Source organism: Melozone crissalis, unplaced genomic scaffold, assembly GCF_028551555.1.
Source record: "Melozone crissalis strain CALT ecotype California unplaced genomic scaffold, PUWL_Pcris_2 ptg000092l_1, whole genome shotgun sequence".
Lineage (NCBI taxonomy): Eukaryota > Metazoa > Chordata > Aves > Passeriformes > Passerellidae > Melozone > Melozone crissalis.
The window spans coordinates 1,286,185-1,313,529 of NW_026535869.1; the positions used below are offsets into that span (position 1 = coordinate 1,286,185).

The following is a 27,345-nucleotide window of genomic DNA, read 5'->3' on the forward strand; positions in this document are numbered from 1 at the left end:
TCAGGCAGGTGATTGCCTTTCTTTCTGCTCCTCTGCTTTTTTTTGCGTGAATGCTGGACAGCGAGAAGTCTGCCTGAAAGCCTGGGAGAGCTTGGGAAAAGCCACGGTGGAGAGTTGTGGTGGTTTGGATTTATTTGGCACAAAGTACTCGCACCTCTGCTCGAGGGATTCGTATGGCTTGAAGGTAAGAGATTGGTGTTGTGCTTTTCTTCCAGAAATAGGGATGTGGTGAATATCCTGGTGAGGGAACACAGACAGCAGTGGCTGCTGCGATCACCACTGCCTAGAGATGTAAATAAAGACAGGAGAAAAGGGAAAATATTTGTCATTACACCAAAAGGATCCATTAAGCCGTTCCTTTCCGCGAGACAAGAGGCGAGAGAGCGGCTTTTCAAACTGAAATTCAGGCTGTCTCATTTCTCCATCTAAACCTCTCACTGCAAAGCAACAAACAATTGTTATTGTATGCTAAAGAGGCATTTGGAGTTGCTGAGAAGCTCGGCTGGTTTTTAGAAGTTTGATGTTTAACGCTGCTCTCAGGCAGACACAATGGAGAGAGTGACAGGGAGAAGTGGAGGAGGATGTGTGCAGAGGATATAATGTGGGTACACTCCAGCTCCCCAAGGAACAAGAGTGTTCAGTCTAATGATTTGAGGGAACTCTTTTCTCCTCTTACCACACTCATTCTTTTACATCTGGTGAGGCAAAGCTGGCATCCTGTCAGACTTCGTGCTCAGCACCAGTCCTGATGCAGAGCAATCCTCCCCAGTGGGGAACAGGGGATCTGTCACCCTTTCCTGAGAACCCCTGGAAGGAAACCTCTCAGAAATTCTCCTCTGAATGCTGCAGGCATATTTTGTGTTTACAATCACCTTTGTCTCGACCTTAATTCATTTTTCCATTCCCCCCAGTTCTAAGCTCCATCCAGCCTTTTGAAACCAGTGCAAAGTGTGGCTTTGGGGCAGGGAACCAAACCCCAGGCTGGCGCTGGGTCCTGCTCAGCCCCGGGGTATTTTTGGTCCAAGCTGTTGTCTGTGGGTTGTTTCTACCCCAGATCACACTTCCCCACTCTGCAGTTCTCAAGTCTCTCTCCCATGCCGGCTTTGCCACATGCCAGGCGTGGAGCTGCACCGCTCCCAGCATGTGTGTGGAGCATGAATCACTGCTGCTCGAGTTGCTGGAGCTCCGAGTTGGAAAGGAAAACAGCCTGGTTTGTTTTATAAATACCCAGGTTACAGCAGGGCTGGTCAGAGAGGTTACACATGCTGAACAGCGTGGGCTGGGTCTCCTACGTGCTCCGGCTTTCCTGGCATTATTGTTCTTTACACACACAGTGGTATTAAAAACTCAAAGCCCTGGTTTTTATCTCTTTTGAAGTAATTGCTTGTAGTAATCTAGGAAAAAACTCTTGGCAATATTTCTGATTCCATCAAGTAAAGATTGTTGTAGTTCTTGTTATCCCCCCTCCCTTTAACTTCTATCCCATGCTGCAGAAATTCTGTTACGTTCAAGGCTCCCTTGCTTACTTCTGAACAGAGTTTGTAAAAGAGTTTCCTACTGATTTATGAACTCTGTGTAAAATCTGCTGCGCTTTCCGCATTTCCACCTAACTTCCATGTGCACACACACGCACTGTGTGTGGAAATGAGCTTCCCTGCCACACTTGAGCAGAAAGTGTGCAAGCTGTAGGCTTTAGAGAGCAGCCTGTGACCCCACAAAAGCAGGGGAGCAGTCGGTGTGGGTGTGTTTGAGAGCTCCTTCCCTGTGAGATTCTGCCCCTGTGTCGCTGCCACCCTGCAGGAAAGGCTTGGGCAGGGTCTGGGTGGGATCAGTGGCCCCACAGTGTCCCCCGTGCTCATCCTGACACTGCTCCACACCCCAGATCTCCCTGAGCTGAGGGGGATCCCCCCCTGAGCCTGCCTGGCCGTGGGGATTGGGTGATTTGTGCCCACAGAGGGACCAGCAGAGGCACAGGTGTCCCCTCTGTGCCCCTGTGCCAGGCAGGAGGACACGGGGTGCCCTTGGCGTGCTCAGGAGCCACACACCTGCCTGGCAGGGACACAGCTGTGCCCTCCTGGCACCTCATGGATGGGCCTGGCATTGTCCCCTGGATGTCCCCTGTCCATGGATGTACCTGGCTGCTCAGGCATGGCCACATTTCACACTTCACAAGGGGATAAACAAACCCACTGAGCCACCTGGGGAAAGGTAATCACGGAGTCACCTGAATAAAACCCTCTGCTGGGCATCCTCCTGCTTTTGGAGCGCCTTTAATTTATCCCAAATCTCTCTGTAGCCTCGGCTGTTCTGGTGTGCCAGGGTCTGCAGGCACTCAGGGGCTGATAAATGCACACAAAAATACAAATATTGGATCCTGCTCGCTGCTCCAGGCTGCGGGGGCCAGGCAGGATTCACAGCAGAGACATCACAGCACCTCATGGATGTGCCTGGCATTGTCCCCTGCCCTGCCCAGGCTGCTCCAGGCTGCAGGCACCAGGCAGGGTTCACAGCAGGGACAAACGTGCTGGGAGATGCAGCTGCAGCAGCAGGAGAAGCTCACAGAGCAGCTCAGAGCAGGCAGGGCTGTGTCACAGCTGTTCCCGCTCTGTGGCACAGGCCTGGCACAGAAAGGGCCATTCTCTGGGTGTTCTCCTCAAACCAAACCCATCCTTTGCTCCAAACCAGCAAATCTCCACCCTCCCTGCTCTGGGTGCTTCAGCTCTGGAGCTGCAGGGGAAGCTGATGGAACCAGGAATGTCCTGAGCTGGAGGGACCCACGAGGTTCATTCTGCGACAATCACCAGACACAAATTCCCTAAAACAGCAGCCAAAAAAAACCCTTTGAAAAACATTTCTCTTCAAGGTTTTGTAGCTCTCCAGTTATGAAGAGGATGGGTTTGGCTCACACCCCTCACAATCCTTTCAGGATAACTCGATTTCAATTTCACCCTCTGTGCACAAATTCCCTGTGAGCACGGAGGAAATCTGGGACTCAGCTTTGGATTTCCCTCGTGCCCAGAGCTGACATTCCCTGCCAGGAGGTGCAGGGCACTGAACCCTGAGCTGGGAACCCTGGCACTGATGCAGAACGTTCCCGAGTGCTGGGGACCCTGGGGAATTGCAGTTCCAGGGGAAAGGAGTCCACAGATTGTTAATGAATGCACAGCAAACAGTTGGGTGATGGGGGAGTGTTTGCAGAAACATCACAAACATTTCTCCATTCTCACACTCCTGCCCAGGCAAACGCAGAATTGGATAAATAAAAAGATCCCAGACTGGTGGAACTTCGGCCTCCCTGGGGTATTTTTCTAAGAGAAAATTCAGTGGGCTGAAGGTTAAAATGTATTGAGGCTTGGAATACAGGTTTGGAAAGCTTTGTCTGGGATCAAACTTTGCTGGTTTTCACAAATAAAAACTTCCAGCAGCTCCTGAGGAGCAGGGACCCAGAGCAGTGAGAGCCAGGCTGCTGCCAGCGAGATCCTTTGGGGAAGGGGGAGGCAATTGTTTAAGTCCTGTCAGATGCATCATCCCCTGTGCTGTTACAAAACCAACCTATATTCAATCTGGAGCGATTGCTAATAACCATTAACTCCTCTCCCAATTGTTCTGCTTCAATCATGTTTTCTCTCGCTGTCCTTCACCTGGGTATTTTTAGCATTGTAATTTTTTTAATTTTTTTTTTTTTTTTTTGAGATGTGACTGTGCGTTCAGTTGCTGCTTCTCTGTACGTCCCTCCCAATTATCCCGGTGGGTATTTTTCTCTCAACCCCCCAGAATGGGTTTATTTCTGGTTTACTCTTCCCTGTTGGTTTCCATGTGGTTATGTGGGAGGCTGCACTTTCTTTATCAAAGCAGAGAGCCATGATTAGTCCATTCAGAAAATGTAAATGCAGCTTTATGTGTTCTGGAGCGCTGGGGAGAGGGAGAGGCTGCAAGGAGCAATAAAAGCTGCGATAACAGAGCCCTGCAGGGAGCTCAGGCATGGCCGCACTTCACACTTCACAGGGGCATAAATAAACCCACAGAGCTGCCTGGGGAAAGGTAATCACGGAGTCACCTGAATAAAACCCTGAATAAATCCCAAATCTCTGTGTAGCCTCGGCTGTGCCAGGGTCTGCAGGCACTCAGGGGCTGATAAATGCACACAAAAATACAAATATTGGATCCTGCTTGCTGCTCCAGGCGAGGTTCACATCAGGGACACAGCTGTGCCCTCCTGGCACCTCATGGATGGGCCTGGCATTGTCCCCTGGCATTGGGCCTGGCATTGTCCCCTGTGCATGGATGTACCTGGCTGCTCAGGCATGGCCACACTTCACATTTCACAGGGGCGTGAATAAACCCACTGAGCCGCCTGGGGAAAGGTAATCACGGAATCACCTGAATAAAACCCTCTGCTGGGCATCCTCCTGCTTTTGGAGCGCCTTTAATTTATCCCACGCCTCTCTGTGGCCTCGGCCGTGCCAGGGTCTGCAGGCACTCAGGTACTGATAAATGCACACAAAAATACAAACACTGGATCCTGCTCGCTGCCCCAACTGCCGGGGCTGGGGATGGATCAGCAAAATCAGCGCCATTGAGAGCTCTCTGCGCAATCTGCAGCTCCAGGGAGAGAAATGAACCCTTGAGCAGCAGCTCAGGTTGTTCAATCAGCTCCCCTGAATGCTGCAGCTGACACACTCCAGCAGAGAACTTTGAGCTATTACCTAAAATCTGGCACCTTGCAAATCACTTGCCTAAACCCCCTCCTATTTTGATGTCTCAGGCAACGTGGAGCTCCAGCAAATTAAGACTCTCCACAACGAGCACTCTCTGACCCCCAGCCCCTTTGTATCTGCTTGTTTCAAGCGTCTGCATGTTTGTATGACAGCTGAGAAAAATGCGATTATCTCTGGGATTGCTGGAATCTGGTATGAGGTGTCCTGCACTTGATCTGTCTCCTCCTTTCAGCCCCAGCCTTGCCTCCATCCCTGGAAGCCACCCCAGAGAGGGGCCAGGACACCTCCAGCCTCCCTGAGACGTCCCCACACAGAGCTGGGAGGTGAATCTCAGCCACCCGGCTTTGAAAAGCCACAATTATAAAGAACTTGCTAATTTAAAAAGCCCTTAAAAATAGAAACACCCCCCACACTCACATCCACATTGTTGAACAGGAAGAATCACTCATGTCCCAGTACATGAATCATTCATCATCCCCATGAGGTTATGGATGCTCTAAAAATGTGTTTGTGAGTACTAAAATGGGGATTATAATAAATACTACAGGAATACATCAGCCCACCGTGTCCAGGCATGTGTAAATCTCCTTATTTGCACTTTGATGGCAAAACTGTAAGAATTAGGGGGAGTCTAACAAGGGAGTCAAAAAGTCAACCCCAGAATTTCCATGTGAGTGGAGTCCCACACATTGGTTTGTTTTTATTTGTAAAGCAGGCTGTGATCCATGCCCGGGGCCTGTGCTGTAAAACAGGAGCTAATTAAAGCAGGACAGTTATTATTATAAAGCACTGCCATTATTATTATTGTTATTATTATTATTGTTATTATTATTGTGAAATGGCACATCAGGTACCAGTGAGATCCAGGCTGCTGCTTATCTTTCCTTTCTAGAAAACCAGACTGGAAGAGGAGCCTTTCCCTCAAATTCAGCAATGGGATGCAGAGCAGGATTTGATATTTCCAAGGACAGCACTGAGGGAACAGGTCAGGGATCCCTGGCTCTGGATTTATTTATTTCCTCACTGAGGCCAAGGGCTGAGGTGAATTCCAGTTCATTTGGTCACAGAGCTCCCACCCACAGGGATTTCCACCCAGGAAATACTGCAGGGCTCCCTCCTGTCCTTATAGGACACAAAATAATGGTGTGGACACTCAATGATGTAGACACTCGTCTTTACCTTTTTCTAAGGTAAAAAAGAGAATTTTAAATTTCTGATCCCAACATTTATAGATTTCCAAAAGTGACAGTGGATTGGAGGGTGACAGTGCCACCTCTCAAACCAACAGTCCATCAGATTTCTCTTCTTCCATAAAAGAATGCAAAACAATAAGTTATTTACACAAAGAATGTAAACATCAGAAGGCTTAGAAAAAGTTACCATGCCCTGGTGTGATGGTGTTTGAGGGTCTCCAGCACAAGATGAGAATCCTGACTCCATGTTTCAGAAGGCTGATTTGTTATTTTATGATATATAGTATATTTTTAAAAATGCTATACTAAAACTATACTAAAGAAAGAGAAAGGAGACATTAGAAAGCTGGAAAGGAATGAAAAATAAAATCTTGTGACTGACCAGAGAGTCTGACACAGCTGGACTGTGATTGGTCATTAATTAAAAACAATTCACATAGAACCAATCAAAGATGCACCTGTTGGTGAGCAACCCCCAAACCACATTCCAAGCGATCAGATAATTATTGTTTACATTCCTGAGGCATATTGTTTATGTTTCTGAGGCCTCTCAGCTTCTCAGGAGAAAAATCCTGGCGAAAGGATTTTTATAAAATATCATGGTGACACCCTGCTCCCCAGCCACCCTCTCTGGAGGCCAGCCTGCATGTCTGTGAGATGTTCCACTAACTAAAGCAGAAATCCATGTGCAGGAACCCAGTTCTGTGGGAGGATGTTTGTCTACATGTGATGTCTGGTGCTCTGCACTTGCCTTTGCCATCCTTTCCAAGCGTTATTTTTATTTATCTCAAGATTTGTAATTTTTTTCCTCTCTCGGTGTGAAGGAAGAATCAATTAGGAAACCACAAGCCTAACAGAAAATGACAAGGAAGGATGATAACAATAACAATAACAATAACAATAACAATAACAATAACAATAACATTACCAACATCAATAATAATAATAAAATAAAAGGAAATATAATAATAATGATGATGGTGATGTCCAATTTCTTTGGATCTACACTTTGCAATTTAATTTTTACTCTTGAATTTCTGATTCAGGAGCCATCAGAATCACAACTATCACAATTTAGCTTAAGAGGTCTTGTTTGTAGGGAGAATAAACACATAGTAGGAAAAAAATAATGAAAAAAAATAACAGGCAGAGCAATTACTAAAGAGGGAGTTCAATAACTTGCATGTGTCCATCATGCTTGTAGTGTTCCCATAAAAATATTATATTTAATGGGTCAGGTGGGACAAGACAGTGACCATTACGAGTGGGTCTGATTCCTGGAAAAAACAAAGTCACAGGAGAAAGAGAATATTTATTTTAGTATGACCAAGAGCAGCATCTGCAGGAGGCTTTTCTTGGTTTCACCCTCACCAAGTTGGGCACCTGCCTTCAGATCTGATTTTAGTCCCTGCAGCCTGTGATTTTTATTGCTGATGAATTAAACAGTCCTGGCTTTAGTCCTGCCTGAATTTGCACAATAACTCGCACCCAGCACCTTAATTAAAAACATTACAGCTCCTTGTAATGCTTCATCTGAAAGGAAATCTGCTCCCTGCCAAGCAGGGGAAAATATTCATGGCTTTGTGGAGCCCTGCTAATGACTTTGTGGATTAAAGGGAAATGGAAATCATGTGCAATTCACTGGCCCAGGCACTGGATTTAGGAATTGGGTTCATAATGGATGGAGTGTGCACTTCCCAGCAGGCTGGAAACTTTGCTGACTGTGTAAAAGTCAAATAAAATTCAGGAGAGCAGCAGCATGTGCAGTGATCCCAGGGACAGGGAGAGAGAAATTCTGCAATCAGCCAAAAAACGCAGCACTGAAAGTTCACATTTTTCCCCTGCCTGGGGATTTGTCAGTGATGCTCCCAATGAGTTTTGTGGAATGGGGGAAGAAAATATTTGTCTTTTCAAAGTGGTTTTTTTTGGGCATGATCAGCCCAAAACCATGAAGTGAGCAAGGGATGCTCTGTCAGGAGGTTGGAGACACCTGGAAAATCCGATCTGTTCTTGGGTGGCTCCACTGCAGCACCTCCAGGTGTTTGCCTGAATTTTAGTGAGGTTTTAATGGGAGAAGTTCAGTTTGGTGGCTCCTGCTGGTGGAAACAAAAGAAAACCCTTAAACACTTTTGTAACAGGCAAAAGGCAAAATAGCCATCACTTCACCTGGAAAATAGCTATGATTTCACCTTAAAATAGCCACGATTTCACCTTAAACTAGCCATGATTTCACCTTGAAAATAGTAATGATTTCATCTGAAAATAATAATTATTTCACCTTGAAATAGCCGCGATTTCACCTTAAAATAGCCATGATTTCACCTTGAAAATAATAATGATTTAACCTGAAAATAGCCACAATTTCACCTTAAAATAGTCATGATCTCACCTTGAAAATAGTAATGATTTCATCTGAAAATAGCCACCACTTAGCCTTGAAAATAGTCACAATTTCACCTGGAAAACAGGTGGTACCACACCTGATGGAAGCAAAATCCTTCCACTACCAGAATTCACTAAATATGAGAGAATTTGAAATGTTGTGTGGGACCCCTCTACTCTTGGGAAGTTTGATTGATCAGTAAAACAATTCCAAAGGCCAGGAAGGGAAAAATATTCCCCAAAATGCACAGAAACACCCCCAGGGTGCCCAGCTGAGCATCTTTCTTAGGGAAAATGAAAACCCTCCCTGGGAGCGATGATTTTCCCAAAAACGTGAGTTTTGTGGCAAAACAGGGAGCGGCAAAGAAGAGAATTGGTGGCTCTGTGGGTGGGACGAGCCGAGCAGAGAGGGGACACGATGATGCAGCAGCACCAGGGTGGGGACACAGAGCAGGGAGGGATGAAAAATTGAAGATATCAGAGGGAATGAACCTTTCTGTGCATCTAGGGAAGGTCAGAGCAAGGAGGGCAGGCAAACACTGGTGCTGGAGAGGCCCCAGGGCAGAGCAGGAGCTCCCCAGGAGAACAGAACAGAACAGAACAGAACAGAACAGATGCTGCTTCCCAGAGCTGCTGATCCAGCACAATTCCTGCATGGCTCAGTGCCCGCAGCAGCTGGGAAAGGACAGATCCAGGAGGAGAGGTGGGTCCTCCTTGTGAGAAACGCCAATCAGGTGGTTTTAAAATGTTGAAAGTTTAATGGTAATAAAATGGTTATAAAAATAGCAATATAATTAGAGTAATAAAATATAGTAATATAGTATAAAATAGTAATATAATTAGAGTAATAATAATTTGGACAATTTGGATTAGGACAATATGAGACAATAAAAACAAAGGGTTGTGGACAGTCTGGGTCCCTTTTCTGGGCAAAATAAGCCCAAAAAAGGACCCACATTAACAGAGGATTAACCCTTAAAAGCAGCAGCCAGTTGCATATTCATACAGCTCATGCATAAATTCCATTCAAACACAGGATTCTGGCTGGGCAGTGTCAGCTTCTTCCTCTGAATCCTTACTTCAGGACTGAGCAAGGCAGGAAGAAGTTCATTTCTTCTGATAAGGGAGCAATAAATTCTCTTTCTCTGGAAGATTCAGGTGTCCTGTGGCTGCTATCTCAGTGAGAGTACCTCATTCCTCTCTTTAAAAAAGTATCTTACACAGCATTGTTTCTATTTCAACATTATAACCTAAAATGATATATAACCTAAAACTTATAACCTAATAATACCCAATAACCTTATAACCTTGTAACATTAACTTATAACCTAACCTTATAACCTAAAACTGTATTTACCCCACTACTTAAGAAAATTAACACAGCATAACTTTCTAACACAGCACATATAATATTCATTTGAATATTATATATATACACATATAATATTCATTTAATATTTGCGAAAAGCCAATCATAAAATGCCCATTTTTCACATCCTCCTCTCCTTTTCCTGCAAAGATGACAGAGGTGGGTGCTGGAAATCAGGATTTGAACAGCTGAGCTGCTGTAGCCCAGGGATGAAATGATTAAGGATCATTAGGATTTGAAATTTGAGGAGAAGTGGATGGGGGGATACTCAGAGCCTTCCCTGTGAGATGGGAGCTGGCTCTGCTCCTTGGCCACGAGGGACAGGCAATAATTAATTGTGTTTTCTCGGGGTTTTAAATGCAGGGAATGGCACTTGGAGCAAGGGCTGTGCTGATTGACACATCCCCATCAAAGCTGATGCACGGGACTGGGGGCAAATCTTAGTCAGGGATGGTTTGGGGCAAACTCCCAGAAATCTGAGGAGAACAGGGAGGAGGGAAAGGGGAACCAAAGAGCTCTGGAACTCGCTGCTTTTGGCAAACATTTCTGCAAACAAGCTCAGGGGGAGGAGTGGCAATGCAAAGAGCAGATGTTCAACGAGTGCTCCCTGACATAAGTGGAGGGCAAATATTTGATGGCTTCAATCTGAATTATTATTATTTACTTTTAATAAAGTGTGGCTGAAGGACTTGAGAGCTCACAGTATCCCTGTGCCAGGTGCTGCATGAACAGGGGAAGCCTGGGAAGCAAAAAGGGTTTGTTCGGGCAAGGAATTAACACAACCTATTTCTGCAATTAAATTGCTTTACACTTCAAATGCCAAGTACCAAAGTGTGAACATTAGACGGACAAAAACAAATAAAAAAAAAAAAACCCTCAAATATTTGCCATGTTTTATCCAGTACTTTGTTCAAATTTCAGCCACTTCTGTACATATCTAAGGGGGGAGGGAAGTGAAGAGATTCAACTTTTCCAATTCCTCAAAATTAATACAATTGGCTGTGATTAAGAGTTATTTGCAGACATTGGTGGATGATCTCAAACACAGCACAGATTCTAAAGGAACACAGATCCCCAGCATTCATGAAGCTGGGAATTTATTAGATTAGTCAGAGGCTCAGATCTCGTCAGAGAGATTTGGCATTAGGATACAGATAAAGGAATTATGAGCAGAAAAAAGAGCTTTTGTGGTGAACAGGATGTTGGGTCTATAGCAATGCAATGTTTAATAAGAACCAATATCTTCAGGCTGAAGAGCTGCCTCTGACAGGGACCATCCCTATGTGAGAGCACAGGGGAGGAATAAATCCTTCCCTTTAGCCACTGAAAATCGACATGTGCTCAGTGTTTCTGGTTGTGTGTCCAAAGCTGAAAGCACAGAGTGAGAAATGATTCTTAAAAAGCCTTTCCTGCCCATCCTCTCCACCCAGCTGAGAAGGGCTCCAGTGGGCTGTGTCTGGAGCAGCTCCAGCTCGAAAAATCCATCTGCCAAATGTTGCAGAGATCAAAGCTTGCCCTGCACCCACAGATTCTGAAAGAACAGCAGGAACCCAGGGCTCTGCTCTGCCTGGCAGGCAGGACCAAAGCTCTCCTGAATTCCAGGTGGGCAGGGGCAGTGCTGGGCTTTCCTGGGAGCAGATTGTTGCAGGAGGGAGCTATTTATACCCCAAAGTGGTCCAAAAAGGATTATTCATGACAAAAACCCCAAACCAATCCACTACGACCTCTCCTTGTTGAAGTTTAACATGTTGGAGTGAGAAAATGTTAAAATTGGAGGATTTCTGATAAAACCATATTTGGCTGCAAGTCTTGAATGAAGGCAAGGCCTTAATCCTTAATTTTAAAGATTCCTTTGAAAGTGAAGCCTGTTTTTTATTAGCAGAAGGACAGGTTAAGGGAAGTTGCAGGAGCATTCCTCCCCCTCTAGGGAAGATATGCCTGAATTCTTCCTTTCTGTGAGGGCTTCGTAAGAAACCTGGGAGGATGAGATTTTCAGAGGGCCTGGAAGCAGCAGCCAGTGAATCCCCAGAGAAATTCAGCCTCAGGACATCCTTCTGCAGGGCTCCAGCCTGATGTGTGCCTGGATTCCAGCGGGGAGGGCAGAGCACGGTCCTGGGGAAGGTTCTGCTCCATCGCAGGCATGATGGACAAATGCTCTGGGATGAAACTTTCCTTCCTGTGACACAAATTCAAACTCAGGCAAAAATTCCATAGGGAAAGAGGGATGCTTGAAGGAGCAGCACCACAAATGGAGAACTGGGAAATCTGCCTTAAAAGCAGGGCTCAGCCTGGAAATTCTGGAGCCACCAGGAGCTGGGATTGTCCTGCCACCCTCTCCAGAGGCAGGAAACCCTTGCTGATCAAGAACAGGAAAACCAGAGATCCTGAGGGTCTCTGCTGCCTGGGAGGGGGTGAATCACAGCCCGGAGTTGGTGCAGGGAGCTCTGAGCAATGTGATTGTGATTATCAGCGCTGGGAACAGAGAACGCCGCGGTGGCATCAGCGAGAACAGCTCGGGTGGGTGACTCAGAGGCCGTGGTGGCAGCGGGGTGGTGTCACCCACAGGGCCCTCTCAGAGCCCTGGTGTCACCCACAGGGCCCTCTCAGAGCTCTGGTGTCACCCACAGAGCCCTGGTGTCACCCACAGGGCCCTCTCAGAGCTCTGGTGTCACCCACAGAGCGCTTTCAGAGCTCTGCTGAGCACCAGGAAAAGCTGGGACCAGGTGTTCAGGGGGGCTGTGAGCACCTTCCAGCAGAAGCACCTAGTTAGGGATTATTATGTGTGGTATTTTCTAGCAAAAGCACCCAATTAAGTATTACCTGTGGTATTTTCGGGGTCCCTCGTGGCAGGAAGGAAATGATGAATCTGACTCCATTTATTTAGAATGATGAATCTTCCTCCATTTAGAAGGCTCATTTATTATGATATGATATGATATGATATGATATGATATGATATGATATGATATTGTATTACATTACATTGTATTGTATATTATATTGTATTATATCACATTATATAACATTATATTCTATCATATCAATCATATCATATATCATATATCATATCGTATTAAAGAATGCTATACTAAACTGTACTAAAGAATAGAGAAAGGATACAGAAGAAGGCTAAAAGATAATAATGAAAAACTCCTGAGTCAATTGTTTTGATTTAATGACCAGGTTTGGTCATTAAATCAAAACAATTCACCTGTTGGATAAAGAATCTCCAAACCACATTCTAAAGCAGCAAAACACAGGAGAGGCAAATGAGATAATTATTGTTTTCCGTTTTCTCAACTTCCCAGGAGTAGAATCCTGGGCACAGAGGATTTTTCAGAAAATGTGATGGTGACAATTATACAGAACTAGGAATGTTTGTGAATCAGAAGTGTGCAATAGCTGCAATTAATACACCCTTGATATCTTGGATAGCAGAGGATCAGGGGAGCGGGGAGCCAGGACAGAGGCAGAGGAGGAAGATTTTCCAGAGGATTTTGGAAGGAGCTGATGGCAGAACTGTTGGTTTGATCGATTTGAAGGCTGCAGTGCTGAAATTAGAATTCAGCCCCCTGAAAGCCCAGCCTGGGAAGGAGTTTTGTAGGAACAGATCTCCAAGAGCTCATAAGACCTGACTTAAGGAGATCCCTGTATCAGATTTTGTCTCTAATTCTGCCCTTGTGTGTGCAGAGGTACCCAAACCTCCTGCTCATGAAATTTGCTGGTTCCTGCAGAGCAGAGAGGGCAGGGCAGGGTGGGAAGCAGAGCTGTGCCTCCCCCAGCCCTGCTCAGAAGCACTCAGGTGTAATTACTGCCAGGCCTCAGTCACGGCTGTCACCTCCCCTGTCACCTCCCTGCTGCATTTGCATCAGCCACAGAGAGCCCGGGGGAGTTGTGGTTATTTAAAGCCACCGGGACTGTGCTGGGTGAATTCTGTGCCAGCTGCTCCTGAGGAGCCCAGGGCAGGGCAGGGCATTTTCAGCAGAGCTCTCAGGTCAAGGCAGGATTTACAATATTTTCCTCATTCCTGGCCTCTCCTCCTCAGAGCCTGCAGACCTGTCCCCTGAGCAGAAATGGGTAGGAAAAGGTTCTCACTCAGTGTCAGCTGCTCCACACCTTCCCTGCTCTCCAGGGAACCACAACCAGGAGTCCACAGCAATTCTGGGCTGGCATGCAAAATAAAAAACAGTGAAACTGCTCCAGAAGAGGCTTTTTTCCCCCTCCAAAACCCCCTGAGCAGGGACACAAAGCAGCTCCTCTAACACATTTCCCCCCTTCCCTTTTCTTCCACTTTCTCTGTGCCCCAAAGAAATGCTGCTTTTTCCTTTGAGTGGAATATTTTTGTTGCATTCTCAGCGAACACCTTGAGGACAGAAAGGAATGTCAGTTTGACAGCTTCCCATGGCCCATTGATTCCAGAATTCCAGAGCAAAGTGACAACACCCAGGGAGGCAGCGTTCTGTGCAAATCCCAGTCAGGCATTGATTTCTGTGCCAGGCCTGTGGAGAGGCTCTGCCTGGGAGGGATGGGCACCTCTGGGCAGCAGCAATGAGCAGGAAATTTCAATCTGGCAACACCTGCAGGCCAAAGGCCTTGGGGACAGCAGGTGGGAGCTGATCTGAGTGGGACATGACCCTCAGGGATGCTGTCTCTGGTGGCTTTGGCTGCTCTTTCCCCCATGGGTGCACAATTGTGTCCAAAATTGGGTCTGGAGCCCAGAGAAAAGCTTGGGCCCTGAAATCTCACTCTGAACTCCTGATTTCATCTTAAATGGGTCATGTCTGAGGCAAAACCTTGGGGGCTCCATGCAGGAACCAAGGCTGGCTGAGGTTTTAGTCCAAGGCCCCAAACCTTGACCAGGATCAGCCCTGGCAGGGTTTTGTTCCTGGAAGAGTTTGCAAGCAGGGTGAAAACCAAAAAGGAGAGTTGCAGTTTCTGAGAGGAAAAAGGTGCCAGAGACACGAAGGAGTTTGCTGGGCCGTGAACATCCCGCATTCACTCTCTCGTGCTCTTTGCCACAATCCTGATTAGAGGATCCATCACGAGGAGCCATGGGGAGATATTGGCACAGCAAATGGACATTTTCCAGTTTGATCTCTGGAAAAGCAGGGGGAGCTGCCAGCAGAGGAGGGCAGAGCCCTGGCTCTGCACTGCAGCCCCTCTCCTTGTCCCTGGGAATTCTGCAGATTCCCCCCCTGCTCCAACACAAACACACAGGACTCTGGATTTCTTAAGCAGAAAAGCTGAATCATTATCATATATCTTATATTTTTATAGGGGTATCAGAAGGCACTGTGTTAAATCAAATTGATGAATAATTTTTTTGCTCCTTAATTTATTGGTTAGAAAATATCTGTTTGTGTACCTGCCAAGAGCTTTTCTTTACTTAGGTGTTTGCATTTTTGTTTTGCAGATTCTTATGTGACAGAATTTTGTTTTTAGAGGTGTGAATTGTTTCATTACTAGAATAGACTGTCATGTTAACTGATTTTTATTTTCATTATTCTTTTGCACAGTAACTTACCAGATAGCTGCTAGGTCAGTCAGAGTAGCAAGGCTTAAACTGTATTTTAAAAATAACGGTATGACTGTACTTTAAAACTGTATTAAAAAAATATATATATAAATAAAAATTAATTATAAATAATAATTATAAATAATATAATAAAATAATTATTATAATTATATATAAAAAAGCCTTTTAAAAGGCTTTTTTTTGGTAGGGTATTAGTGAGATGTCCCACCCTCCAGCTGCTGGGGAACTGCTTGCAGGGAGGTTTTTCTGGAGCAGGGAGGATGGTGAGGATGATGAGGATGATGAGGATGATGAGGATGATGAGCAGCAGGGTGCTGCTGCACTGCTGCCATCGAACAAACACGAGGCTGCAACCTTGCATTCCCTGTCCTGCCCTTGACCCTGCAGCTAATCCATGGCTGGATCAGCTCAGCCACCCTGGAAATCTCTGGGGTGGGAATTACAGTGGCTTTGCTGCCCTTAATTCCCGGGGGAATTTGTTCCTTTTTGGGCTCTTTCTCCCCCAAACCAAGGCTCTGTTTTACCTCTGTACAGGAACTTCAACCAGGCCAGAGCCAGGTGCTGTTTGTGCCTTTTCCCCAGGAAAATGCAGCTTTTGGGCAGAGCAGGGAAAAGCCTCCCTCTCCCCCCCAGCTCTTTAAGTGCTTCTTTCTTTATTTCTCCTTTCTTTCCTCTTTCTGAGGAACTGTCAGCACTGAAATCAAAATTGCTCCTCAAAGCAGGACTGAGACTCACAAACCTCCCTAATGGCCACCAAGAATGCTGCCAGCTCTGGGCTGGGGAAAAGAAGGTTCTTTTTAGGACTAAAACTCAACTGAAAGTTCTTTTTAGTTCTAAAAACTCAAACTTTCCAAAGCTGGGAATTAACAGAGTTGTCCATGTAACTGTAGTTTGTACCACGAGGATGTGTGCTAAATACAGCCTTTAATTGTGTGATCACACAATTTTAATTTAAACAGTTTTAATTTCTAGGTTTTGGTGTTTAAGTTTCCCTATTTCATGCAAAATATTTGGAACTTCTCTTTCATTTTCCCAAATTAAAACTCTTTTTTTTTATTTTAATAGAAACACCAAATCTTTTCCTTTGTACAATATTCAAACATTAACTTTCCCCATGATGCATATAAAGGCAAAAATTATTCCTGTGAAAATAGTTCTATTTAAAGAAAAAAAAAACCTCTTGAGGAAGACAGAGAAGGAAATGAAAGGAAATGTTGATTGCTTCACCCAGGGATTTTTACACCCTCCCTGAGCACCATTGAGGAAACTCCTGATGAATGGACACGAGATGAGCTATAAATGCCTCCTCCAATCCAGCAGGGAGCTGGAGCAGCCTGGGAAGGGCTGGGATTGCTGAGCCCATCTCCATCTGTGGCCTTTCCTTTCCAAAGCCAATTTCCTTCCTGCACTCAGAGCAAAACCAGCCCAGGCCCAAGGGGCTGCTCCTGCCCCTCTCCAACCCTTTCACACCTCAAACACACTTCTCCATGCCCCTGCTTTTTTTAAAATCAATTTTTTTGTCCCACCCTGCATTTTCTGCATGGTTCTGCCTCCTTGAGATAGTTTTGCATTATGAAAGGGCAACAGGAGAGGAGAAAAAACTGTTGCTGTATTTAGCATTGATTTTTCCCCTTCACTCTGAGTCACAGAAGCTAACATTTAATTAATTTCTGACACTTTGACAGCTCCTAAGAAGACATTTGTAGAGCTATCAAGTGCTGCTGATAGCACTGTCAGACAGACACTTTTTGAATTATCAGCTATTAAGGACCCATATGCAACAAATTTCCAAGGATTATTATCCAAATTGTTCTCTGAATGAGAAAAGCACACAAAAGCTCAGTGAAACATAAAGAAACCATTGTTCCCAGGTGAATTTGATATTTGCAAATGTTTTGCTATTTTGATCACTTACGTGGTTTAATAAATCGAAGTCACTTTGTCTTTTTATTAAGGAAATTAAGTGGCCAAGGTTTGGGGTGTCTGAGAGCAGGGCCAGACCTCCAGTGTGGTCTTGGTGGAGATGCAGCTTGGGAAACGTGGAATATTTGATCAAACATGGAATATTTGATCAAACATGGAATATTTGACCCTTCCATCAAATGGAATACTTGTTCCTTCCCTCAAACATGGAATATTTGATCCTTTCATCAAACATGGAATATTTGATCCTTCCATCATACATGGAATATTTAATCCTTCCATTAAACATAGAATTTTTGGTTCTTCCATTAAACATGGAATATTTAATCCTTCCATTAAAAATTGAATGTTTGGTTCTTCCAATAAACACGGAATGTTTGACCCTTCCCTCAAACATGGAATATTTGATCCTTCTATCAAACATGGACTTTTTGACCCTTCCCTCAAACACAGAATTTTTGATCCTTCCATTAAACATGGAATTTTTGGTCCTTTGGAATTTAGAGGTTTTTCTTCCCCATTGTTTCTTTCATCTCTCAATGTCCAATTTCTCAGCAAGCCTAAAGTTTATTTATAAAAGCAAAATATCTTTTTGCATTCACCAATCAGTGGAGTCCTTCCCATTGTTTCTTTTCTCTCCCAGTGCTGGTTTTATCCACCAGCAGCCCCACAGCTGGTTTGGAAACACAAATCCCCCATTCCTCTCACCAGGAAATGCTGTTCCCAGTGCCAGGAGCTGCTGAGGGCTGTGGGGTGGCAGCAGTGCTGTCCCCACCGTGTCCCACTTCACTGTCACCTCTCTGGGGCCGTGGCAGAGGCAGCACAGCCCAGCCCTGCCTGCAAAAGCTGCTGCTGTCAACTTCCATCATTGTCACTATCCAGGGTTTAAAATTTATTTATTTCACTGCTGGAGGAAAAAAAAAAAATATAAGGAAAATACAGAAGAAAAAAATGAAAGGAATACAGCCCAAAGCCCCACGAAGCACATGGAAAATAAACAAAGTGGGTCAAGGCACTTGTGCCGTGAACTGTGCACACCTCACAGGGAGCAGGGGATGGCAGGGACAGAACATCAGAACAGCCCAGGCACCCCGAGCCAGCTGGAACACACAGGAACTGCCACAGAAACCTGGGCTGAGCTGGAAATAAAAACCAACTGCTGCAATCCCTGCCTGGGTCAGGGAAATAAAACCAAATTCTGCAATCCCTGCCTGGGTCAGCAGCTCTGCATCCATCCCATTTCCAGCCAAACATTTCACCAGGGCAGGGAGAACAGGCTCCAGGGAATTCACAGAATCACAAGGTTGGGAGAGACCTCAAAATCATCAAATCCAACCCAGCCCCAACACCTCAGCTAAACCCTGGCACCCAGTGCCACATCCAGGCTTTGTTAAACACATCAGGGATGGTGACTCCAACACCTCCCCAGTCCCTGGGAATTCCCAAAATTCCCAGAATTCCCAGAATTCTGAGAATCACCAGGTTGCAAAAGACCTCAAAGATCATCGAGTCCAACCCATCACCAACATCCCAACTAAACCCTGGCACCCAGTGCCACATCCAGGCTTTGTTAAACACATCAGGGATGGTGACTCCACCATTTCCATTCCCTGGGAATTCCCAAAATTTCCAAAATTCCCAGAATTCCCAGAATCACAGAATGTCCAGGTTGGAAGAGACCTCAAAGATCATCGAGTCCAACCCATCCCCAACACCTCACCTAAACCCTGGCACCCAGTGCCACATCCAGGATTTATTAAACACATCAGGGATGGTGACTGCACCACCTCCTTGGGCAGACCATGAGCGAGGCAGCAGAAACCTGATTTATTTTTTCCATTTTCATTTCCCATGCTGACCCAAGGGCCTGTGCAACACCTGTGTGGCAGGGTGGAGCTGGCGGCTGGCACTGGGGCCCCCATGGATCCCCTCAACCTCTCGTGGTACGACGGGGACAGGAACTGGAGCAGGGCCCTGAACGCCTCGGAGGCGGCGCACAGGCCGCACTACAACTACTACGCCGTGCTGCTGGCCCTCCTCATCTTCATCATCGTCTTTGGCAACGTCCTGGTGTGCATGGCAGTGTCCAGGGAGAGGGCCCTGCAGACCACCACCAACTACCTGATCGTCAGCCTGGCCGTGGCTGACCTGCTGGTGGCCACGCTCTGCATGCCCTGGGTGGTCTACATGGAGGTAAGGGCTCAGAGCTGGCCTGAGGGAGGGTGGGGAGGGTGTGGCAGCCTGGAAATCGGCCTCCTGAATTCCCCACAAGTGATTTTCATGCCCTAAATACACGGGTTTTGTTCCTTGAAGTGCAGGTCTTTTCGTTCCCAAAATTGCATTTTTTTCCATTCCTGAAATTGTAGCTTCTTCATTCCCAAAATTGCATTTTTTTCTCTACCTGAAATTGTAGCTTTTTCATTCCCAAATTTGCATTTTTTTTCCATTCCTGAAATTGTAGCTTTCTCATACCTGAAATTGCATTTTTTTCCTGAAACTGTATCTTTTTCATCCCCAAAATTGCATTTTTTCCCATTCCTAAAATTGTAACTTTTTCATTCCCAAATTTGCATTTTTCTCCATTCCTGAAATTGTAGCTTTCTCATCCCCAAAATTGCCATTTTTTTCCAGGAGAAGGATGGGAGAGCAGGTAGCTTGAAACCCCACTGCTGCTCAGGGCACTAAATCACAACCCAATTGCACCAGAAATTCGAGGTCAAGTGGGAAAAGACCCCAATTTTGTGTTCAAAACTCCACCATGGATATCACACTGAAACCACAGGGAATTTGTGGAGGTGGAAGGGACCCACAAGGATCATTGAATCCAGCAATCAGAAAAAAAAAAAAAAATATATATATAGCAATCAAGGCCCTATTTCTGAAGGGCTGCAGGAAGACAGTTGTGGAAGTGGAAGCAGGATGGGAAAGCACAGCTTTATATCACAATATAGGGGGAAAAAATTCACTTTTCACAACTCAAACCATGCTGAGTTTCCCATAGGAGGGATGATAACACAAGGAGGAGAGCAGGGGAAGGAACCATCATCAGTGAGCCCAGTGAGTCCTGATGCAAAGCAAAACAAAGCCAGTGATGTGGCACAGGCTGTGGGAGAGCACAGTGCTAATTATCCCCGAGTTAATGATTGTTTTCGTGGCACTGGAGGATAACTCAGAGCCTCTGCTGAAGCTCATTAAGTGGCCACGGGCTGGTGGAGGCCGGCTCTGCCTCTGGGGCTGCATCTCCTTCTGTTCTGCTCCTTTCTATTCCAAAAATCTGAAGCAGAGGCTGATGCTGGGAGAAGCTCCTGCTTCCTCAGGTCCAGCCAGAAGAATCTCTCTGACCATTTTAATTTTAAGGCAGAAGAATAAACCACAAATGATGCAAAATTCTCTCCCTTTTCTGGGCTCACGTGCAGCTGCCTTCATCTACCATTTGGGACAGTTTCCTCCAGATTTTGTGAGACAAACTTGGCCTAAAACTCAAAATCAAAATGAAACACTTGAGAAAACCCCAGCCTTGGTGCAAACAGATCTTTTACCCCCAAATTTTGGAGGTTTCTCCAACACAAATGAAAACACCAAGAGAAAGAACTGTGCAGTTCCCAGCTTCCCCCAAACCATGCCCTCAGGAAATCGGTTTCCCAGAGGTTTGGATCTGGCTGGAAACCTTTGCCTTTGGGCAAATTCTCCTCAAAGTTCCTGATGTAACTGTCTCTTAAGTGCTTTTTTAATCACTGAGTATTCATCTGTCACTCAGGCTTCAATGCAGTCATTCTCCCTTCTTTATGCTGCCTATGGTTATGTATATCAGAGCAGAAATAACTGAAGAATAGATATCTTATTCATTCTATTTTCAAATGCAGTAGGGCTCTATTTTTGTTAGAGGGAAATATACTTTTTTTCATCACATGTCAAACACGGCAGTCCGAATAATTGCTATTAAACTTAATTGGCAAAGTTCAGCTTCAACAGCAAGAGAAGTGAGGAGAAAAAAGGCTACTGGTGCCTGGAAGTGTTATCATTAGTTCTTTGTCTTTGGCACTTCGTGTGGAGTGTTAAAGGCTTTTCACTCTGAATTAAACTCATTTTCTTCACCAAAAATAAAAGAGATAAACGTGAGGAATGCCTACCCCGATTTTTTAAACTAAGAAATGAAGGGAAGCTCTTGCTTGTCTGACCTTTGCTGGGTGTAATTGGAAAAATTGTCTGGGAAAAAGCTGTGAGTAAAATCAGAGGTGCTTGGGAATGAAAATGAATGTGTTTCCCTCCTCATTCTGCCTTGAAATGCTTCAGGGAGCTGTTTAAGCTCCTTTATCTTCCCTTGTGAGCCCAGGTTTGTGCTGGGGCTGCCCAAACCCACAGAGAGCAGCAGGGTGGAACCACAGCAGCTGCAGGAATTGCTCTCCAGCCCCAGGGATTGCTCTCCAGCCCCAGGGATTGCTCACTAACCCCAAGGATTGCTCACTAACCCCAGGGATTGCTCTCCAACCCTAAGGATTGCTCTCCAGCCCCAGGGATTGTTCTCCAGCCCCAGGAATTGCTCACTAACCCCAGGGTTTGCCCAAGGATTGCTCACCACCCATCCTCTCTCCGCAGGTGGTTGGGGAGTGGCGGTTCAGCCGCATCCACTGCGATATCTTTGTCACCCTGGATGTCATGATGTGCACTGCCAGCATCCTCAACCTCTGTGCCATCAGCATTGACAGGTGAGGGCTCTGTGCCAAACCCAGGCTGTGCCAAACCCAGGGTGGCCAGTCCCAGCCACCTCTGTGGGACTCAGAGGCTGGAAAACTGTGGGAGTTTTTTGAAGAGCATCCTAGAGGATCCCAATGAGCTGTGAGCAGGGAGTTCTGTCAGGAGGCACAGAAACTCTGCTCCCGGGGGTGCACATGGAATTGCTCTGTGCTCCCTGCTCTTTGTACTCTGGGATGGTGCAGCAGGCGTTGGTGGGAAGGTGGGAGGAGAACACCAGGAGCTGACCCAGCCTCACCCTCCTGGCGTGGCTGCAGCCCCCTGGCACACACAACCTGTGCTTGGCGGGCAGTGGCAGCCCCGGCAGGGTGACAGCAGCCTGGGGGATGTGTCCCCTGCAGGTACACGGCCGTGGCCATGCCCATGCTCTACAACACCCGCTACAGCTCCAAGCGCAGGGTCACCGTCATGATCGCCGTGGTCTGGGTGCTCTCCTTTGCCATCTCCTGCCCGCTCCTCTTCGGCCTCAACAACACAGGTGAGGGCTCTGGCACCTGCAGCTGCCTCCTGCTGTCCCCCCAGATGGGCAGGAATAAAGGTGGGATCAGGTCTGAGGTATTGGAAGTGTTCTTTCCCTCTGCAGCTCCCTCCTGCTGCCCTCCCAGTCAGGCAGGAATAAAGGTGGGATCAGGTCTGAGGTGTACTGAAGTGTTCTCTCCCTCTGCCACCCCTCACTATTTGCATGCTGATTCTGGGTCTGTTTCATCTCCAGCTGTTCCAGAGCAGGGGTTCAGTCTCACCAGAACTGAAGTGATGTAGAAGTTCACACAACACCAATCTGTGTTTACCTTAACATTTGTCCACTAGAAATTCAAAATCCTCCTTCTATTAAAGCACACAAAAAGGACCTTTCCCTGAGGCAGCAGAGGAAAGGTCTGGCAGTCCAGGCAGCAGTTTCCTGGGAATATTGGTTGGATCCAGCATGGGATCTGCAGTGCTGAGTGGGGGAAAAAGGGGAAGACCATGAGGTCACAGGATACAAATCATGTGAACAGTGCAAATTACTAAAACACCCAGTGCAAACAACTAAACAACTATTTAGTGCAATACAACACTTAGCTGCAAGGCAAGGAGCAGCCAGGACTTTCGGGGTGATGTGACCCCCTCCAGCCCGAGGGCAGCCGGGGACGCCAACCCTGAGAGGCTTTCTCTTGCAGATGAGAAGGAGTGCATCATTGGCAACCCTGCCTTCGTGGTGTACTCCTCCATCGTGTCCTTCTACGTGCCCTTCATGGTGACGCTGCTGGTGTACGTGCAGATCTACATCGTGCTGCGGCGGCGCAGGAAGCGCGTCAGCACCAAGCGCAGCAGCCACGTGCTGGACTCGGACACGCAGGCCCCCCTGAAGGTAGCCAGCCTCCACAGCCTCCCCCTGCCCTGCTCCCCCTGCCCCACGCCGCCCTGCCTGGGGCAGAGCTCCCACAGCTGGGTGCTGGGGTCACTTTGGGGTCCCAGCTGCACTCCCTGGGCTCCCGGCTCGCTGGCTGCGGCTCCTCGGGCTTCCCTGGATCTCAGGGCTGTTCCAGCAGCAGATCCGCACCAGGAGCTGCTGCAGTGACCCCCAGCATTGCCGTGGGCTGGGCTGGGGTAGCCAAGAACAGAGGCTGCACCGCTGTGTGAGTCAGTCCTGCAGGATCACAGGCTCCAGGAATGGTTTGGGTCAGGAGGGACACTAAAGCCCATGGGCAGGGACACCTTCCACCATCCCAGGTTGCTCCAAACCCCATCCAACCTGGCCTTGGGCACTGCCAGGGATGCAGGGGCAGCCACAGCTGCTCTGGGCACCCTCTGCCAGGGCCTGCCCACCCTCACAGGGAGGAATTTCTCCCTGATACCCAATCTAAACCCATCTCCCTTCTTCAGTTTAAGGCCATTTCCTCGTGTCCCACCACTCCAAGCCCCTCTTCAGCTCTTCTGAACCCCCTTTAGGGGCTGTCAGGTGTCCCCAGAGCTCGGTGGCAGCGCCTGGGTTGCACAGCTCCTCTCTGGGAAGCACAGCTCTGCAGCACCAGCCTGTCCCTGCAGGAGCTGTGTGTGAGGGAGCCCAGCTGGGCGGGCTGGCTGTGAACCCACTTGTCAAAGCAGGGCTCTGGCAGCACAGGCAGCACAGCCCGGGGGATGCTCCAGCTCCACACCCTGCTGCCTGCAGAGGAGGCAGCCAGACAGGGACACACAGACACAGCAGAGCTCCGTGGCCCCTTTGCTCTGGTGGCAGCCTCCATCCCTGCTCCTCCACAGCATTCTCCATCCACCTCTCCATCCTGCTCGGCTCTGAGCCGCGCTGCTGAACTCCTGACTCATCCCTTTGTGTTCCCACGTGCCTCCCTTACCAGCTTCCCTTCCCAACCCCTCTCTGCCTATGTAACCTCTGAGCTGGTGCTTGCCCCTTAGGACAAATGCACTCATCCAGAAGACGTCAAGCTCTGCACAGTTATTGTGAAGTCCAATGGGAGCTTCCAAGTTAATAAGCGCAAAGTGGTGAGTGTTAAAGAGAAGTGGGAGATTTCCAGAGCCTTCAGCCTTCCCCTTCTCCCTCAGGACACGAGGTTCATTTATGTAGGGTGGGAGAAAAATAAACCTAAGAGCAAAGGTTACCATTCAATCTCAAAATTTAAATAGTCTTCCCATTCCTTGGAGTGAAGCAGGGGGTTTAAGCTCACAGAGCTCACAAAGCCAGATTAAGCTCACCGAAAGATCAGCTCTAAAAGCCACGGCATTTGAACATTTTTATGCTTTTGATTTCCTTCTTCTCTCTGTTATTTAAATCTTGTACTGCATTGGCTTTGTTAGGCTTTGGTTGCTGATTCCATTTTTATTTATTTTCACTCTGAAAACCTGAACAAAATCTGTAGAGAGTGGAGACAGCATCTCCCCCATTTCTGAGCCTCTTTGTGCCAAAAAGGAGAATCCTCCAGTGCAGCTCTGTCCGTCCCATCTGCCCAGAACACCCCAACACAGCACAGCCCTTTCTCCAGGCAGGGAGGGAGAAGAGGGACTGACTGTTCTCCAGCATCATCCAGCTTCACTCTGTAAGGAATGCTCGTTGCTCCTCTCTGTGTATTTACCTGTCATTATGTTGTGGACATTTGATTCTTGTCCAGGAGGCAGAGAGTCACATAGAAGAGATGGAAATGGAGATGGTGTCCAGTACCAGTCCCCCTGAGAAAACGGCCCTCAAACCCACAGCACCAAGTAACCACCAGTTGATTGTGCCAGTTGCTTCTAATCGGGGCAACAACTCTACCCTGCAGGCACCCCTGAGCAGCCCTGGGAAGGTGGAGAAGAATGGCCATGCCAAAGAATCCCACCACACAGCCAAGGTCTTCGAGATCCACTCCCTGCCCAACGGCAAGACGAGGAACTTGCTCAAGGCCGTCATCAGGAGGAAAATGTCCCAGCAGAAGGAGAAGAAAGCCACGCAGATGCTGGCCATCGTGCTCGGTGAGAGCGTGCCCTGCCTGCCCTGGGCTCCCTGCAGGAACCCCTGTCCTGTGCAGGCTGATTTTCCAACCCCCCCAGAACTCATTTCCCTTCACACACGAGAGGATGGCAGGCAAAGTGTGCTGGTGTTCACAGGGGTCTGAGGATGAGGGAAGAGATGAGAATGTTGACTCCATGTTTCAGAAGACTTGATTTATTATTTTATTGTTTTATTTATTTTTATATTTATTTGTTATTTTATTGATTGATTATTATTTATTATTTTATGATATATATTATATTAAAACTATACTAAAAGAATAGAAGAAAGGATTTCATCAGAAGGCTGGCTGAGAACACAGAAGGAAGGAATGATAACAAAGGTTTGTGACTAACCAGAGAGTCCAAGCCTGCTGACTGTGATTGGGCATTAATTACAAACAACCACATGAGACCAATCCCAGATGCACCTGTTGCATTCCACAGCAGCAGATAACCATTGTTTGCATTTTGTTCCTGAGGCCTCTCAGCTTCTCAGGAGGAAAAATCCTAAGGAAAGGATTTTTCATAAAAGATGTCTGTGACAGGCAAAGTGCACTAAGCTGGCACAGGGCTGCACCAAGGGTGCCCAAAGCTGCCCCACTCAGGGCCAGTTGAGATCCCAAAACCAGGGAATACTCCTGGGCTTTCTGAAATAAAAGGCAGCAGAGCTCTGCAGAGCTGGCACCTTGAAGGGCAGAGTTTCTGCTGTGTCTCGGCTCATTTCTTGAGCAGAGGAGTTCGTTAGTGCCAGGGCAGAACGCAGAGCAGGACACTGAGCACACAAACACAAATCCCATTCCTCTGGGAAATAAATTCCCCTTCCACCAAAGAGAACCTCGCTGTTCTCCCAGCCCGAGAGCCCACCCAGCTTTCAGCCATCAAACTCCTCCTCTCTCCTTTTCCCCCCCAGGTGTTTTCATCATCTGCTGGCTCCCCTTCTTCATCACTCACATCCTGAACATGCACTGCGACTGCAACATCCCGCCGGCCATGTACAGCGCCTTCACGTGGCTCGGCTACGTCAACAGCGCTGTCAACCCCATTATCTACACCACCTTCAACATCGAGTTTCGCAAGGCTTTCATGAAGATCCTCCACTGCTAAAGCCACAAACAGCGCCCGCTTTTTTTTAGGAACGGAGGGGGAAGAGGGAGCGATGCCATCCGTGCCGGGGAGGGGGCTGGAGCTCTGGAGCTGGGCACCGCGCGGTGCCCGGGCACCTGGTGGGGCTGGAACGAGGTGGGAGGGTGTCTCACCTCTCTGGGTGACCTCTGGACCGGCCCCCAGGGCGCTTTTCAGAGCCAGCCTCGCGCTGTGTTGGAAGTGGAGGTGCAGGAACCGAGGAGCTCTCGCTCGGTTCTCGCCCGTGGCCACCGCCCGGCCTGGAGGGCACTGTGGACACGGGGTGGCCACGGGGCAGCAGGAGGTAGCGCTGGGTACAACTCTCACCAAAGACAAGGCCATGCTTCCCCCTGGCAGCCGGAGCCAGCCAGGGCCTCTGCAAGCTCTGTGCAATAGCTTTGCCTTCACCTCGAGCTGACCCACCCGGTGTTTAACTGCTGAAGCCTTCAGAAATCCCACAAAAACCAACCCAAGAACTTTCAGAGGTCCCCAGATGGGTCGAGAAGGTTCTGCCACCCCCAGACCCTGCAGCAGTGGGAGCCTACGAGCCATGGGTGGAAGGGAGAAGGGGGCATCAGTCTCACATCAAACCATCGGTGTAAATAGGAATGAATAGGATGGATTGTGGAGCCCCAAGCCAAAAAGAACAAAGAGATGGAGAGAGAGAAACTCAAGGAGTGGAACGTTGTCTTGCATGGTGTACATCCAACAGGACCCCCTCAGCTCCCATCAGCGATTTCTGCCCACCAGCATCTCATCTCCAGGCTCTGCCCAGGTGACTGCAGGGCAGGGTGGCAGCGTGGTGAATGTACAGACACGAGGACACTGTGCCAGGGGGGCACCCTGAGCACCCAGCCAGGCCAGGGCTGCTGCTTCTCACCTGAATCA

At 47.6% G+C, this 27,345-nt stretch overlaps 1 protein-coding gene across 3 annotated transcripts; it reads left to right on the forward strand.

Moving 5' to 3' along the window:
- DRD2 (dopamine receptor D2) lies at positions 1-26,447 on the forward strand. 3 transcript variants are annotated; one of them, XM_054291453.1, is made up of 8 exons: positions 1-184; positions 18,986-19,314; positions 21,718-21,827; positions 22,215-22,351; positions 23,031-23,221; positions 24,265-24,351; positions 24,975-25,314; positions 26,246-26,447. In XM_054291453.1, the coding sequence occupies exons 2-8, from the start codon at positions 19,042-19,044 to the stop codon at positions 26,437-26,439; spliced, it is 1,332 nt and encodes a 443-aa protein (XP_054147428.1). In that variant the 5' UTR covers positions 1-184; positions 18,986-19,041; the 3' UTR covers positions 26,440-26,447. The 3 variants fall into 3 exon arrangements, with proteins under 3 accessions (XP_054147428.1, XP_054147429.1, XP_054147430.1); XM_054291454.1 differs by having other exon boundaries at positions 25,125-25,314; XM_054291455.1 differs by lacking the exon at positions 24,265-24,351 and having other exon boundaries at positions 25,125-25,314.
- Positions 26,448-27,345: the final 898 nt, after the last annotated feature.